At 45.1% G+C, this 17,816-nt stretch overlaps 1 protein-coding gene across 3 annotated transcripts in view; it reads right to left on the reverse strand.

Moving 5' to 3' along the window:
- The window catches only part of cecr2 (CECR2 histone acetyl-lysine reader), a 178,097-nt gene that overhangs the window by 74,591 nt on the left and 85,690 nt on the right, over nucleotides 1-17,816 (reverse strand). For all 3 annotated transcript variants that reach the window (XM_068050654.1, XM_068050653.1, XM_068050652.1), the window contains exons 3-5: nucleotides 13,675-13,858; nucleotides 8,709-8,845; nucleotides 8,175-8,288 (exon numbers count right to left, since the gene is read on the reverse strand). In XM_068050654.1, coding sequence (XP_067906755.1) covers nucleotides 8,175-8,288; nucleotides 8,709-8,845; nucleotides 13,675-13,858 — 435 coding nt within the window. The remainder of the gene's footprint in view (nucleotides 1-8,174; nucleotides 8,289-8,708; nucleotides 8,846-13,674; nucleotides 13,859-17,816) is intronic.

The following is a 17,816-nucleotide window of genomic DNA, read 5'->3' on the forward strand; positions in this document are numbered from 1 at the left end:
TTGTTTCTTTTCAAAATCAAGTTACATTTTTGTGCAGGTACACAAAGATGTCAATTATCTTTATTTGGCACAGATGGTGATCTGGAGCACTGGCTCTGTTCAGAGGACAAAGTCAGTATGGATCGGTCACTTTCCCTATGCTCCCAGCCATTGGCACAGAGTAGAGCATTGGTCCTGGGAAAGGTGTGTGAACCAAGAACAGGGCTGCTTGGAAAGGGTGGGGGGAGAAAATGGGCAAGAATTAACAGTGGTGGGGGTCACTTTGGGATAGGAAAGAGGTAGAAAAAAAGAGGGAGAAAGGAAGAGATAGAAAGAACAGAGAAAGAGAGAGTGATAGCAAGAAGAGAGAAAAGATAGATAATGCAGAAAGAAAGGAGAAAAAACAGAAACTGAAAGCAGCATTGGGAAAGCTTAGTTTGATTGACCTGTTGAAAACTGTATTTTAAGATTAAAATTATATCAATTGTGAAGTATAAAAGGTGTTTTAAATGAAGTGTCAGCCTCAGTTCAGTCGTAGCAGTCTCACCGCTGAGCCAGAAGGTTCAAGTCCCATTCCAGAAATTTGAATATATAAAGTAGATTTACATTTCAATGCAGTAAATGAGGGAGTGCTGCAATGTTGGAGATTTAGAATTAGATTTAGATATACAGCACTGAAACAGGCCCTTCGGCCCACCGAGTCTGTGCCGACCATTAACCACCCATTTATACTAATCCTACACTAATTCCATATTCACTAATCCCATATCCCTACCACATCCCCACCTGTCCCTATATTCCCCTACCACCTACCTATACTAGGGGCAATTTATATTGGCCAATTTACCTATCACCCTGCAAGTCTTTTTGGCTGTGGGAGGAAACCGGAGCACCCGGAGGAAACCCACGCAGACACAGGGAGAACTTGCAAACTCCACACAGGCAGTACCCAGAATTGAACCCGGGTCGCTGGAGCTGTGAGGCTGCGGTGCTAACCACTGTGCCACTGTGCTGCCCTGGAGGTTCCATTGTTCAGACACAGTTGATCAAACAAATTCTCTTCTGCCTGATCAGGTGGGCAGAAAAGATCTTATTCCATAATTTAAAGAGCAGCAGGGCAGTGAGCTCTCCCAGTATCCTGGATAAATTTATCCCTCAACCAACATTACTAAAGAAAACAGATTATCTGGTCAGTTATTTCATTGCTGTTTGTGGTATCTTGTTGTGTGCAATTGGATGCCATGTTTCCCTCCATTACAACATTGATTATACTTCAAACAAAGTATTTCATTGGCTATAAAGCACTTGGGACACTGTGGTCATGAAAGGTGCTAACGAAATGCATGTTTTTTCTATTGTTTCTTACTCGAAATGCACTATTTTATCATAGAATCACATAATACAGAAGGAGGCCATTCAGTCCATTATGCCTGTGCCGGCACTTCAATTAGTCCTACTCCTCTGCTCTTTCCCCATAGCCTTGCAAAATTTTCCTTTTCAAGTAATTATCCAATTCCCTTCTGAAAGTTACTACTGAATCTGCTTCCACCACCCTTTCAGGCAGTGCATTCCAGATCATAACAACTCACCAAGCCAAAAATGTTCTCTTCATCTCGCAACTACCCGAAATCTGTATCCCCTGGATACTGATCCTCCTGCCACTGGAAACAATATCTCTCCATCTACTCTATCAAAAGCTCTTTTAACTCTCCCCTTAATATTCTTTGATCTAAGGAGACCACCAGCTTCTTCAGTCTCTCCACATAACTCAAGTTCCTCACCCCTGGTGCAATTCTAGTAAATCTCCTTTGTATCCTCTCTAAAGCCTCGTGTCTTTTATAAAGTATGGTGCCCATAATTCGACATAAAGCCACATAACCAGATCCTAAACATTGATCAGAATTATCACAAGTGTTTACGTGGTCAGGATGGGGATGGGGGTCAATGATTACTGGGAAGACAGCTGGACAATACTGGGCTCAGGGTCAGGGAATAGGAGTGGCTCAATGCTGGACCTGTATAGGAACATAGCAACAGGAGCAGGCCATTCAGCCCATCAAACCTGTTCTGCGATTCAATAAGATCAAGGCAGATTCACATCCTAGCTCCAACCACCCACCTTGGCTTCAAATCTCTTAACCATGGATAGCAAAAATCTCCCAACTTAAGCTTTAAATTAATTAATTGAGCTAGCATTTGCTGCTTTCCGTGGGAGAGAATTTTAATATAAACTTAATTTAAATTTTCTGGAGGGAAGGGGCAGCATTTGTAAGGATTGTTACTGTCATACATTTACAGCCTACAGACTAGACTGGAATAATATGGCGTTTAATAAGCCTGACAGCTGTGGCTCATTTGGCAGCACTCTTGGCTGAGTCAGTAGGTTTTGGATTCAACTCCAATTCCAGTGATTTGAGCACAAAGATTTTGACGGACACTCCACAGCGAAGTAGGGGGAGCGCGACATTGTTTGAGGTGTTGACTTTCAGATGATATGTTAAACCAAGGGCCCTTCTGCTATAATAAAAGCAAAATACTGCGGATGCTGGAAATCTGAAATAAAAACAAGAAATGCTGGAAATACTCAGCAGCTCTGGCGACATCTATGGAGAGAGAAGCAGAGTTAACGTTTCAGGTCAGTGACCCTTCTCCAGAACTAGAAAATATTAGAATTGTAAAAGGTTATAAGCAAGTAAAGCGGGGGTGGGGCAAGAGATAACAAAGGAGAAGGTGTAAATAGGACAAGGTCACAGAATAGCTGACCAGAAGTTCGTGGAGCAAAGGCAAATAATATGTTAATGGTGTGTTGAAAGAGAAAGCATTAGTACAGATAGGGTGTTAACGGACTGAAAATTGAACAGCTGCAAGTACAAACATGAAAAAAAGTGGGTAAGCAAACTGAACAAACTAAGATGAAATAAAATAAACACAAAAAAATATATTAAAAAAAGGAAAAAACTAAAAATAAAAGTAAAATAGGGGGCCTGTCATGCTCTGAAATTATTGAACTCAATGTCAGTCCCTTCTGCTATCTTAGATGGATAAAAGATCCCATGGCACTATGTCAAAGAACAAAGTAATTCATGACAACGCTACTTCATCGGACACGTCATCAGGATGCACCGCGGTGCGCACATGCGCAGACGGTCTCATGCCCCCTGCGCATGCGCTGCGGTCCGGCTGACCAGGACCGCTTTGCGCATGCGCAGATGATGCGGTACGCGCATGCGCACACAGTCTCCTGATCTCTGCGCATGCGCTGCGGTCCGACCTGTCAGGACCGTTGTGCGCATGCGCAGATTACGTCATCGCGTTATTTCGTCTTCCTCGCCGACGCGTCAGTTTGGCCTCTCCGCATGCGTCAAAGCTTCGGCGCGACTTTTTGAAAGTGGAAGGAGGGGAGGTTTCGTCGGGCATTTTCTCGCATTTTATCTGAATTATTTATTCGTTTTGGACACTTGCTTCATTTTTATTTGACACAGGAGATTGTTCCAAGGTAAGTTGCTCTGCCTTTGTAAGTTGCTCTGAAAACATTTCCATTGTCTGGGCCACCGCATGTAGCAGGATGAAGGCACAGTGACTGTGATTTCTGGCGCCAAACAGTACACACTGCAGATACATGATGGCCAGGCTACCTGCAGCTGCATCTTCTCCATTCAGACTTTGTTGCCCTGCAAACATGCTGTTGTTGTGCAGAGGCATCTGGGTCTGCCTTTGGACAGGCTCGCCCCCAATTGTCGCTGGCGTGCATCTCAGACACCAACGACGACAGGCATGGCTGCTGCCATTGTGATTACAGAGGAACAGCCAAGGCCCCTCAGCCACAATGAAAAATACCGCTTGCTTTCAGATCAATTGTACCAGCTACAACAGGCCGTTCTGCAGAGTGGAACGGCAGCATTCATGAGGAGATTGGACTGGCTGCGGCAACAGACTCTCCGCTGGCAGCAAGGACTGGCTGATGAGATGGAGCCATTTACTATGCCCAACAATTGCCCGGAAGCACCTTCGGATGGAGGTGGCCGCGCGCTGGACATCAGTCACGTGTCACAAACCCTGGATCCTGAGCGTCTCACCCCCTGGCCTAATGATCTGATGGACCATACATATGCCTGCCTGTTCAAATCTCCACTTCCCCTACCTGCGGTACCCTCTCCTTGCTGCTCAGTTACACAGTCACCTGCTCCTACACCCATCAGGGCAGTGCACATGGACACACAGTTACCTGCTCCTACACCCATCAGGGCAGTGCTCATGGGCACACAGTTACCTGCTCCTACACCCATCAGGGCAGTGCTCATGGGCACACAGTTACCTGCTCCTACACCCATCAGGGCAGTGCTCATGGACACACAGCCACCTGTTTCCCCATCCGACGTTGAAACAACCATGCAGAGCCTTGTGAGACTCCGCAATTGCCAGTTGCTGCCTGTCAAGCAGAGAGGGCGTCCAAAGGGGTCAAGCACTTGGGAAACATTCAGCAAGAAGAGACTGAGCTCAGACTCTTGTGACTTTGCCTTCTTCACATGGACAATACAGTAGTGGAATAGAGAGCCAAGCGTTTATTCACCACAAGGCTCTCCAGGAACAATCTCTTTAGCTGTGCATAGCAGAGACTCGGCCTGTCTGTCTAACGGGAATGCTGGACACAACACTCATGTATCCATGCACAGCAGTTCCTCGGATACTTAATGAACTTAATAAAACTTTTCAATAATTAAACCCAGAATTGTTGAGGTTTTGTTTTGCATGCTATTTCCCCGACTTTGCAACTGCACTTCAGATATTCAACTATGGTGGGGGGGTAGAGGGAGGGGTGGGTGAAGAGGGGGAGGGGTGGGGAGAGCGGGGAGGGGTGGGGAGAGCGGGGAGGGGTGGGGAGAGCGGGGAGGGGTGGGGAGAGCGGGGAGGGGTGGGGAGACGGAGCATGCAAAATGCAGGGACCAAACAGTTGCAATGCCTGAAGTACTGTGGAGAAGTAGAGAAAGCAACTGGGTAGGGGAGAAAGCAACTGGATTGGGCATCCGCAGCTGGAGGGAACGGCTGAATGGAGGGGGCCGGAAGCGAGAGGCCGTAGAGAGCCGCGGGGAGCGAGCGTGCGAAGACCTTGGTGTCACCGGGTCCAGGGATTGGCCAGTAAGTCTTTTGCTGTTGTGTTTATGGCGCATGCACAGAAAAAGGCACTCCTCTTCCGTTCCGCTGCTCCCCCCCCCCACTCTCTCCCCTTCCTCCCTCTCCCCCAGCTCTCTCCCTCCCCCCTTCCTCTCCCTCTCCCCCTTCCTTACCCCTCTTTCTCCCCCTCCCCCTTCCTTACCCCTCTTTCTCCCCTCCCCCTTCCTTACCCCTCTTTCTCCCCCTCTCCCTTCCTTACCCCTCTTTCTCCCCCTCTCCCTTCCTTACCCCTCTTTCTCCCCCTCTCCCTTCCTTACCCCTCTTTCTCCCCCTCTCCCTTCCTTACCCCTCTTTCTCCCCCTCTCTTTACCCCTCTTTCTCCCCCCCTCCCTCTTTCTCCCCCCTCTCCCTTCCCCCCCTCCTTACCCCCCGGCACCGCTACCGCTGGTCCCCCCGCGCTGCTCTCCCCGGCCCCCGCGCTGCTCTCCCCGGCCCCCGCGCTGCTCTCCCCGGCCCCCGCGCTGCTCTCTCACTCCGGCCATTGTATTCTGCCACGTGTTTGTCAGGTTTCATCTCTGTGATTTTTTGAGCAGCGCCATCTTTAGTCCTGGCAGCTGCTACAGTCGCAAGCTGTGACGTTTTCGTGGCACATGCTGTATTTGCGCATGTGCCAAAACAGCGCCACCTACCGATCGCGTTGTCAACAATTGCAGTCGTCAAAGAATAAGGGAGCTATTCCTGGTGTCCTGACCAATATTTATCCCTCAACCAACATCATTAAAAACAGATTATCTGGTCATTATTCCAGAGTTGATTGTGGAAACTTGATATATGCAAATTGTCTGCCATGTTTTCCACATTCCAACAGTGAAGACAATTCAAAAGTACTTCTTTGGCTGTAAAGTACTTTGGGATATCCTGAGGTCATGAAAGGCACAACATAAATGCACGTCTTTATTTTTACTTCTATTTAAAGTTTACTAGAAATAGCAATTACAGAGTAATTTTCAATAAAATGGAACAAAAGTTGCTTACTTTTTGAGATGATAAAAAGGCAATACTCACATTCACTGTAGATTCTAAAGCATAGAAAAATGCACAAAAACTGCCAAAAAATTTTAATTTTCTCTGGTGGCGGGGAAAAAAAAAAACACCTCTCAGAACCTTCAATATAAAACTTGCACCTTTGAATACGTTGGACAGGGTTGATGCAAAGAGAATATTTCCACTTGTGGGAGAATCCAAAACTAGGTGCCATCAATACAAGGTAGTTACGAATAAAACCAATAGGGAAATAAGGAAAAATTTTGTTACTCAGTGTGGTTAAATATGGAACTCGGTACCACAGGAGCTGGCTGATTGAAATAGCTTAGATGTTTTCAAACGGAATCTAGTCAAGTACACAAGAAAAAAGGGAATAGAAAGGTATGCTGAACAGCTGGAGATGAGGAGATGGATTGGGAGGAGACTTGTGTGGAGTATAACACCAGCACAGACTAGTTGGGCCTAATGGCCTGTTTGTGTGCTGGATATTCTATGTAACACTTGGATCCTTTTCAAGGTTTCATTCACATACCTGAAGTGAAGGAATATTGTATAATAGATTTAGACTCGGGAATCGGATTGCAGTGGCTCAAGAAGGTGGCTCATTACCACCTTTTCAAGTGCAATTTGGGATGGGCAATAAATGCTAGCCTTGCCAGTGATGCCCACATGCCCGACATGAAATTAAAAAAATACGACTTCAAAATCTGTGGACAGTACCAAACTGGGAGCATAGTTAATACAGAGGAGCCTGATGCCATACGTTAAGAGGCAGTTCGGAGAAGATTTACATGACTGATACCTGGCACGAGAGGGTTACCTTAAGAAGAAAGATTGGACACGTTGGGTCTGCATCTATTGGAGTTTAGAAGAATGAGAGGTGATCTTGTTGCAACATAAGTTCCTGAGGGACTTGAAGGGTGGATGTTGAAAGAATGTTTCCCCTTATGGGAGAGACTAGAACTAGGGGACAGAGTTTGAAAATAAGGAGTTGCCCATTTAAGACAGAGATGAGGAGAATTTTTTTCTCTGAGGGCTGCAAGTCTTTGGAACTCTTCTCTCTTCTGTTTTCTCATGTTATCGGGTTTTCTTGAAGGTTATTTTTGATTTGCCAGGTGTTTGGAAGCCATGTTCACTTTTGCTAGTTTTCTAACTGGTATATCATGGTGTATAATAGCCCTGAGGTGCAGCACTATCTGCAGCAATATAACACTGCTGTAGCTCCATGTTCTCAAGATTAGGAATGCTACTAATGATATTATGGAGTTCCTCGTAGAACTGGTCTTGAACTTCAGGTGGGGAGCAGAGTGTTGGAGCATAGATGCTGAGTAGATGTACTGGGCAAGAGGCGGTGAGCAGTCGGATGGACAGTATGCGTTCCGAGCCATTTGAAGGTGGCTCTATCGTGCTGAGCAAAGAGATTCTGAGGGCGAAGCCCACTCCCTGCCGTCTTGGTTCTTCAGGATCCCTACCCTGCCAGTAGAAGGTGTAGTCTTGCTCTCTTAGAGATCCGCTCGCAGGGAGGTGTGTCTCCTGAAGTGCTGCAATGTCCACATTGAGTCTACTGATCTCGTTGTTAATGATGGTGGTCTTCTGAGAGTCGTTGATTTGTGTATGGTCTTCCAACAGGCCAGATATGGCATTTGTGCACACCACTTCTAGTTTTGGTAATACTGTAGTGCAAAACACACTCAAAGCAGAGGTGACCTGGCAAATGCAACTTGCAGCTTTCTGTGCACTCAGCAACAACGTGCCTTTACCATAAAGGTGATTTCCCCCTCCCCCCACCACCAAAAAAAACTTTTTTACATCAGAATGTCAGCTTTCCACATTCTCAGGTCTGATATTTAAATTTGTGATGTTCTTTTAATGCAATGGACTTAGTGGAGGTTGTCAAAACAAAACTAAGTGCTGCATTGAAATGAACAGATTTCTTTTTCTTTGCTGGATGTGAATTGGAATGAGGCCTTGTCTATTCACTTAGCCACAACTAACCCAGTAACCAATGTGCTATTTACAGTAAATGTGAAACAACTCACCTCATGGTTGTTAAATAAATATCTTCCAGCTTTTTTCGTTTTGATGGTCGGCCTCTCTTTCTAGGTTTCAGGTCTAAAAGTTTATAATTGGAACTACTTAGTTTTCCATTTTCCCTGTAAAGTTGAAAAACTTACAATTAACATAAGTATCACCAGTCACTGCCATTAACTAGCACAGACATAGCAGAACGCATGAACCCTAGTGCAATTCTAAGGTATGAAATTACTGATTTCCTTACTTCAATGTATAAAAATTTACATGAACAGTTCCTCCTGGTTGATATCTTGATTCTTTAAATTTTTGATTTCTAGTCACATTTTGACTGTCTTTGCTACAAATTATCTAATTTTTAAACAGTCACAAAATAATACTCTCAGCCAATACATTGACTCCAAGTCTGCTTGTCCACTAGGAAACATCATCTGCTGACCAAAGCCTGGTCTCGGAATGAGTGGAAGTTTTAACCCAATCAAAATACATGCAGAAACAAACTTGGAATAACTTATGCAAATAAAATGCTGATCGATTATTACATTTCTTCTGCTTGATTTTTCTCCAGTGTCAAAGATCGTCCCTCCTTGTATAAACGAGTACCATAGAAATACCAATAGGTTGCTCCAATGGCATCTTCTCCTAAAGGTTCCACTCGCAAATTATCAGCATCCAGACCCTGATAAACAGATAAAGACAACAATCAAATCAAAAATAAATCATACACGTTGTAAACAAATTCTGTCCAATATGGCTCCAGGTTTTTCCTAGTGACTTGATAAACCAACCTTACTTATAAAGGCAACAGATTAATAATATAAAGATCTTGGAATACAGATCAGTAACAACCAGGCATCATAGGAAGTCATCACCACTACCAAGTGCATGGGATAGTAAGTTTCATACATTGGGTAATGCATACAATTCATGCAAAAAGGTAACACAATTAGAATATTGTGTCAAGTTTTGGGCACCTGAACTTTTGGAAAGATGCTAATAAGTTTAGTTTAGTTTAGAGATACAGCACTGAAACAGGCCCTTCGGCCCACCGAGTCTGTGCCGACCATCAACCACCCATTTATACTAATCCTACACTAATTCCATATTCCAGCACATCCCCACCTGTCCCTATATTTCCCTACCTATACTAGGGGCAATTTATAATGGCCAATTAACCTATCACCCTGCAAGTCTTTTGGCATGTGGGAGGAAACCGGAGCACCCGGAGGAAACCCACGCAGACACAGGGAGAACTTGCAAACTCCACACAGGCAGTACCCAGAATTGAACCCGGGTCGCTGGAGCTGTGAGGCTGCGGTGCTAACCACTGCGCCACTGTGCCGCCCTAAACATGGAAAGGGATTTACTAAGTTGATACCTGGGACGAAAGGTGTTAGCGTTTAACTAGAATGCTTCATTTCAGCAGAGAAAGTAAACATAACATCTGACAGAGGTATTCGAAATCATGAGAGGGTTTCATTCGTTGAATAGGGAAAAGCCATTTCCATTGGATGTTAAGCCCATAGCTAGAGGATATAAATTTATCATCTTAAGCCGGTGTACTTCTCTGACCACTGCCTCTTACTGGCCGACTGTCACTTACAGGACAATCAGCGGGTTGGCAGAGGGACGTGGAAGCTCAATGCTACACTGCTGACCCCAGAGAATGTTGAGGAACTCAAAGGGGATTACAAAGGTTGGAGGACCGTGAGACCCCTCTTTGAGTCTCCATTTCACTGGTGGGAAGCGATTAAGGAGAACATCAAGAGGTTCTTCATCCACAAAGGTGTTCAGAGGGTGAGAGAGAGACAGAGGGAAATGTCCCGACTCCAGAAAAGTATGCAAAATCTGCTCCGGTTGCAGTCAATGGGGGTCGAGGTCAAGGAGGACCTCCAAGGGGTGAAGAGCCAGCAGGCCTCGCTCTTTGCCAAGGAGGCCTTCAAGATCATCTTCCGGTCCAGAGTCCGCTCCATCGAGCAGGATTAGACGTGCTTGCGTTACTTCTTCCAAAAGGTACACAGAGAGAGCTCTGTTATCAGCAGCCTGAAGGAGGAAGATGGCTCGGTAACGTCTTCGCAGTCCGACATACTAAGGATCAGCAAATCCTTTTATGCTGGGCTGTATGACGCGAAGCCCACAGACAGCACAGCCTCCCAGTCCTTCCTGTCATCTATCACAGAGGTCTTAGATGACAGCAGGAGGGAGAGACTGGACAAGCCGCTAACTCTGGACGAGCTGACAAAGGCCGTTGAGTCCTTCGAGACGAGTAAAACTCCCGGAAGCGACAGCTTACCGGTCGAGTTGTACTCGGCCCTGTGGGACTGGGTCGGCCCGGACCTGCTGGAAGTATACGTGAGTATGCTCCTGGCCGGCAGCATGTCAGAGTCCATGAGGAAAGGCATCACCACCCTCATTTACAAGCGGAAGGGCAGAGGGCAGAAATCAGAAATTGGCGGCCCATCTCACTGCTTAATGTTGACTACAAGATTCTGTCCAAAGTCATAGCCAATCGAGTCAAATCTGCTCTGGAGTTGGTGCTTCACCCGGATCAGACCTGCACTGTATCCGGCAGGAAGATCTCTGATAGTCTCGTGCTACTCAGGGATACGATCGCCTACGTGCGGGACAGGAGGGTGGACACCTGCCTCATCAGCCTGGACCAGGAGAAGGCTTTTGACAGGATATCGCACACCTACATGATGGACGTGCTTTCCAAAATGGGCTTTGGGGAGGGAATCTGCAATTGGATCCAACTGCTCTACACAAACATCAGTAGCGCAAACTCAATCAACGGGTGGGAATCGAAAAGTTTCCCGATCAAATCTGGAGTCAGACAGGGCTATCCTCTCTCCCCGGTCTTGTTTGTTTGCTGTATTGAACCCTTTGCTGAGTCTATTAGGAAGGATGTGAGCATAAGAGGGGTGACAATCCCAGGCAGCGGAGGCACTCAGGTTAAAACCTCCCTGTACATGGATGACGTCGCCGTCTTCTGCTCGGATCCGCTGTCCGTGCTTAGACTAATGAGCATCTGCGACCAGTTCGAACTGCCCTCGGGAGCCAAAGTTAACCACGGCAAGAGCGAGGCCATGTTTAGATTAGAGATACAGCACTGAAACAGGCCCTTCGGCCCACCGAGTCTGTGCCGAACATCAACCACCCATTTATACTAATCCTATATTCCTACCAAACATCCCCACCTGTCCCTATATTGCCCTACCACCTACCTATACTAGTGACAATTTATAACGGCCAATTTACCTGTCAACCTGCAAGTCTTTTGGCTTGTGGGAGGAAACCGGAGCACCCGGAGAAAACCCACGCAGACACAGGGAGAACTTGCAAACTCCACACAGGCAGTACCCGGAATCGAACCCGGGTCCCTGGAGCTGTGAGGCTGCAGTGCTAACCACTGCGCCACTGTGCCGCCCTTCTTTGGGAACTGGGCTGACCGATCCTTTGTCCCCTTCACCGTCAGGTCAGATTACCTGAAGGTGCTGGGGATATGGTTCGGAAGGGCCAGGGAGTGCACCAAAACCTGGGAGGAGCGAGTAGCCAAGGTACGACAAAAGTTGGGCATGTGGGGGCAGCGATCTCTCTCCATTGTGGGTAAGAACCTGGTCATCAGGCGCGAGGCGCTCACGTTGTTGCTGTACGTGGCGCAGGTCTGTCCCATACCCCACTCCTGCGCTGTGGCAGTCACCCGAGCCATTTTCCGCTTCATCTGGGGATCTAAAATGGACTGGGTCCGGAGGGACACGATGTTCAAATCTCTGGACAAGGGCGGGAAAAATGTACCCAACGTGGCCCTCATCCTGATGACCACCTTCGTGTGCGGCTGCATCAAGCTGTGTGTAGATCTCCAGTACGCAAACTCCAAGTGTCACTACGTGCTGAGGTTCTATCTGTCCCCGGTGTTGCGAAGGATGGGTCTGGTCACATTGCCGCATAACGCTCCATGCAGTTGGACCGTGCCGTACCACCTATCCTTCGTGGAGCAGTTTCTGCGGGAAAACACCTTTGACCACCGGTCCATCAGGCAGTGGTCTGCACGGAATGTCCTCAAGGCCCTACGGGAAAAGGAGACGGTGGATCCTGTCGGATGGTTCCCTGAGCAGACCGTCAAAGTCATTTGGCGGAATGCCTCATCACCAGAACTTTCAAACAAGCACCAAGACGTAGCTTGGCTGGTGGTGAGTGGGGTCCTCCCCGTCAGATCTTTCATGCACACCTGAAGTCTCGCCCCCTCCGCACAATGCCCCCGCGGTGGCTGTGGTGGGGAAGAGACGGTTGCCCACCTCCTCCTGGAATGTGTCTTCGCAAAGCAGGTGTGGAAAGAGATGCAGTGGTTTTTGTCGAGGTTCATCCCAAGCAGCTCTGTAACACAGGAGTCTGTGCTCTACGGGCTGTTCCCAGGGACGCACACCGAAACAAACATCAACTGCTGCTGTTCGGTGAAAGACGCCCTTTGGTCTGCCCGAAACTTGCTGGTCTTCCAGCGAAAAGAGTTGTCCACCAACGAATGTTGCAGACTGGCACATTCCAAGGTCCAGGACTACGTGCTGAGGGACGCACTAAAGCTTGGGGCAGCCGCAGCAAAGGCTCAATGGGGAAAGACCACAGTGTAAGGTCCCCCCACCAAGCTGAACTGAGGGGCTGGATCCATGGAAACCCCTCGAACTGTATCGGGAAAATTCCTGTCTCCTGTATAATGTAAAAATTAATATGGCATGACAATGAAATGGAAGTGTTGTGAGGCAACTCATGATTGTATAGAAGGAAACTGTTCACCTTTGCAGTTTGTACTTTTTGACTTGATGCTGTTTGGGAATGTAATTTTTTTACAGATTTTTATGAATACAGTATATTTTGGGGAAAAAAAATAAATAAATTTATCATCTTTAAAAGAGTTTGAATTTTCCTACAACTAAAGAGGGTTTAAGTCATGGTATCCTCTAACAAAAACAGAATCCATAATTATTTCTAAAAGTAGTGAATAGATGTTAGAAAAGGAAAATTCAAAAGGATCAGGGGAATGGGACCAAGTAGATAGACCTTCTAGAAAGTTGCTGCAGGCTTGATTGGTCAAATGGCCTCTTTGCATGCTGCAAAATTTAATCATTTTAGAAGTGCATGAGAAATCCAGAGGTGGGTAAAGGCAGTGTTCTGATGGAAAGCTACAGGACTGAAGAGAATGACAAGGTTGTTGGAGCTGTGTTAGATCCAGATACATATAGGTGTGGATGAGAACAGGATGGCTTCATTTTTGCTACTGTTGAGCTTTAATGAGTTTTGATTCATCCAAATAGTCTGCCAATGCTTACAATCTGTGCTCACAAAGGAATAATGGTTTCTTGAGTGAAGAATTAAAGGGTGCCTATGGGGGACTCTGCGGGAGTGAATGACTTCAGAGGAGGAGAAAATGAGATAACAGGAGAAAACTGGTTCTGTAAGTAGTTAGTTTCAGAGCATAGCGTGAAACAAGCACCACCCCGTCATTTAAAATTGTACCTTTAAAAGATCAAACACGTCATCTGCATCCAATCTGTAGTCGCATAGCCTATGCAACAGCTCGACACGTAAACGAATGGGTAATTCTTTGAACTTGGTGCTTTTCAGTGGGTTTGGTCTCCCTTCTTCAAGCTCCCATCGATGTTTAATAATGTCTTCCAGGTACATCTCACAACTGTCAGGTCTGATGAACAAACACATCATTAATAAGGAATCAAAGTTTTTGATATACAAAGGGTAAATTTTTCACTTTTGCGTTGCTGGTGTGAAGCAGCATTCACCAGGTAGATGTACTGGGAAATGACATTTAAATAAAGGGACAGAAAACTTATCATTGAAGATTATTTGTACAGTATTTACTATACAGTTTAGGTGACTTCAATTTTTTTTTAATGACTGTATTTTTTGCAAAAGGCTTTTCAGCAGATAGAGCACCTAATAATTACTCCCCAACAGTGCAGTAACACTTATTCACTTAATTGATCTCCTGCGCATGGAACAATACAACTTATATACAAGAAGTAGACAGTGCAACCAGGCCAGTCCTCTCTGGAAGGCAGAGACTTAGACTGGCATCATTGAAATGTATGTCTGCTGGCCTGAGAATGGGGTAAGCAAACCCTCTCATGTCAGATGTGGGTACCATCCAAGGAAAATGAGAAAGAAAAGGCAGGAGGGTAACTAGAATCCCATCAACTTAATTTCATACTTGCAAACTTCATAGTATTTCACTGCAGATGGATATTTATTAGATTACTGGACATTAATTATACTACCAAATAAAACCACCTATCCCAAGCCATGTTTTGCCAAATGTTAAAACAATCTACCCAACTGTGATAAAACAATATCTGTGTGGAATTTTTACTGGAAACAACAGGGGCAAGTTTAAAACAGGTCACACGGGGTTAAAAGCAGCCACAGACAGCTATTTTCTGTAGTTGGAGGCAATTTGCATTAGTTTAGTATTCAAAAGGTGTCACTTTGGATGCATTGTTGCTTAAAAGCTCTTTGTGACACCTTGCTGCTTAGGTGTCATTCCATTCAATTTACTCAGCTTGAGACTTCAGTCACAGACGGTCAGGCTACAAGAAGTCTCCACACTACAATGCAGCGTAAATTGTATTTTCCTTATCAACTGCAAGTAAAGAAAGAACAAACTTGTATTTGTAAAGTGGCTCATCATGTCACTCAACAGTACCCCAAAGTGTTTCACATCCAAAACATTATCTGCCACAGAAAACTGCAGAAGCAGAGTCCAATCCTTTTAAAAAGTAAGGAGATAGTTACTTGAAAAAGAGAAATACTGGGATAGATTTTACTGTCAAAATAACAATGAAGCTAATGGCATTTGCCATTATTGATGTGCAAATGATACAAAAATCTCAGGCAAGCAGCAGATAAGAATATAAGAACATAAGTAGATGGAATTGGCCATTTGGCCCTTTCAGCTCACCTTTCCCGGTCAAGCAATGTTTTGACTTTAAAATTCTCAACCTAGTTTTCAAATCCCTCCACGGCCTTGCCTCTCCCTATCTCTGCAATCTCCTCCAGCCCCACAAGCCTCCTAGATATATGTACTCCTCTAATTCCGGTCGCTTGTGCATCCCTGATTTTACTCCACCATTGATGGCTGCGCCTTCAATTGCCTAGGCCCCAAGCTCTGGAATACACTCCCTACACCTCTCTCAGCCTTGCTTTCCTCCTTTAAGATGCTCTTTAAAACTGACCTCTTTGACCTAATATCTCTCTTTGTGACTCAGTGTCATACTTTGTTTCATAACGCTCCCGTGAAACATCTTGGGACATTTTATTATCTTAAAGATGCTATATAAAAGTTGTTGGAATTATTCAACAAGATCATGGCTGATCTTCTAATTCAACTCCACTTTCCTGCACTATCCTCCATGTCCCTTAATTCCCTTAATACCCAAAAATCTATGAAGCTCTGTCATATACTCAATGACTGGACATCCACAGCATTCTGGGCTAGAAAATTCCAAACATTCACGACCCTTTGAGCAAAGAAATGTCTCCTCATCTCAGTCCTAAATGGCCCACCCCTTATTCTGAGACTGTGATCCCCGCTCTAGATTCCCTGGCCATGGGAAACATTTTATCAGCATCTACCCTGTAAAACTCCTTAAGAATTTTATATTTTCAATAAGATCACCTCTCATTCTTCTAAACTTCAGGGAATATAGGCCTAATCTACTCGATCTCTCCTCATAAGACAAGCCTCTCACCCCAAGAACCAGTCTAGTGAACCCTTTGTTGCACTCCCTCTAGGGCAAGTATATCTTTCGTTAGGTAAGGAAATCAAAACTGCACACAGTACTCCAGGTGTGGTCTCACCAACGCCCTCTATAATTATAGTATGGCTTCTTTACACTTGTACTCCAATCCTTTTGTAACAAATGCTAAAATTTGCCTTCCTAATTGCTTGCTGTACCTGCTTAATCATATTATGATTTTCTAAGCGCTCTGTTACCCTGTTCCTATTGGATTTTAGCATTTTGCCTAATACTGATATTGGGCTAACTGCTGAGAGCTGGAGCCCAGTAACCGCAGCCGGTGAGCTGTGAGAGGTTGGAGCCAGAGCCCAGTTATCGCAGCCAGGGAGCTGCGGGAGTGGGGGACAGATCCCCAGTAACTGGAGCTGGGGAACTGCGAGAGCTGGAGCCCGGTAACCGCAGCCGGGGAGCTGCGAGAATCGGGGTTCGCAGCCCAGTAACTGAGGCCAGGGAACAGCAAGAGCCAGGGGCTGAAGCCCAGTAACCAAGGCATGTGCAGCAGGCTCCACCCACCAATTCAACCCAACAACCAATCAGAAAAGGGCAGACAGACAAAAACTGTATTATTATAGATTCTTTAAATGCTCACCATTGCTTGTCTACCGTGATATCTTTTAACGTAATTTCCAAATCTACCTTGACCAACTCTCCACTCATACCTAGGTAGATTGCTTTGTTTAGATTTAAGACCCTAGTTTTGGACAAAATTAAATCAGTCTCAAACTCAATATAAAATTCCACCATATTATGGCCATTCTTCCTAGAGGCCCCTTTACTACAAGGTTATTAATTAACCCTTTCCCTCCACACAATACTAGATCCAAAATAGCCTATTCCCTAGTTGGTTCCTTGACATACTGATCGAGAAAACTACCTTGTATACTTTTCATGAACTTATCCTGCATACTATTACTGCAAAGTTAGTTTGCCTGGTCTGTGAGAAGCTTAAAGTACCCCATGAATACTGTATTACATACGCCTCTAGTTTCTGATTTATACTCTGCCGTACACTGCAATCACTGTTAGCAGGACTAGAAATAACTCCCATCAATGTTTTATGTTTGCTCCTTGCTGTTTCTTAGCTCCACCCAAAATGATTCTACTTCTTGATTTTCGGAGCTCAAATCCTTTAACACCTCGGTCTTTATCCCATCCTTTATTATCAGGGCTACCCCTCCTCCATTTCCATTCTGCCCATCTCTTCTAAAAGTTGTATCCTTGAATATTTAGTTCCTAATCTTGGTCACTTTGCAACCTTCTATAATCGCTATTTGATCAAACCTGTTAATTTATCTGTGCTATTAATTCATCTAATTTGTTACTAATGCTTCGCGCATTTGGATGCATGGTTAAATGCCAATATCTAAAAGTTGCCGTCTGAGTTGCTTCACGAAAATGGCATTTCGTTGTCTGCCTCACCATTGGCATGAAGTTGCTGTTTTTGTGCAGTAACTATGAACTAAACTCATCAGATAGTTTTGTTATTTCAAAAGCACGTATCCTTTTAATGATGTGATAAATGTTAATTACTGCCAGTCAAACTCTGGCACTGAAAATTAACAGTGTGGAATCTCAGTCCTTCAGGTATTAATTGTTGGAGATTTTAAAATTGTTAAACTTTAAATTTTTAAAAAGTTAAGAAAAACATTTTTTCTCTTTTCTCTCTTAATCCAATATTTTCTTCCTGCTCTTTATTTTTCTTTCTGTACCTGATTTGATATCGATTTCACTCACTCTAACCTATACTTCCTTCAGTCCTTCTGCTGGTTATATCTGAATCCTTTAATCGGATTGTTTAAGGAGACAGACATTTGGTTGCACTGTTCACTCAGGTCCCAGATGCCTCAT

This window comes from Heterodontus francisci, chromosome 18, assembly GCF_036365525.1.
Source record: "Heterodontus francisci isolate sHetFra1 chromosome 18, sHetFra1.hap1, whole genome shotgun sequence".
Classification (NCBI taxonomy): Eukaryota; Metazoa; Chordata; class Chondrichthyes; order Heterodontiformes; family Heterodontidae; genus Heterodontus; species Heterodontus francisci.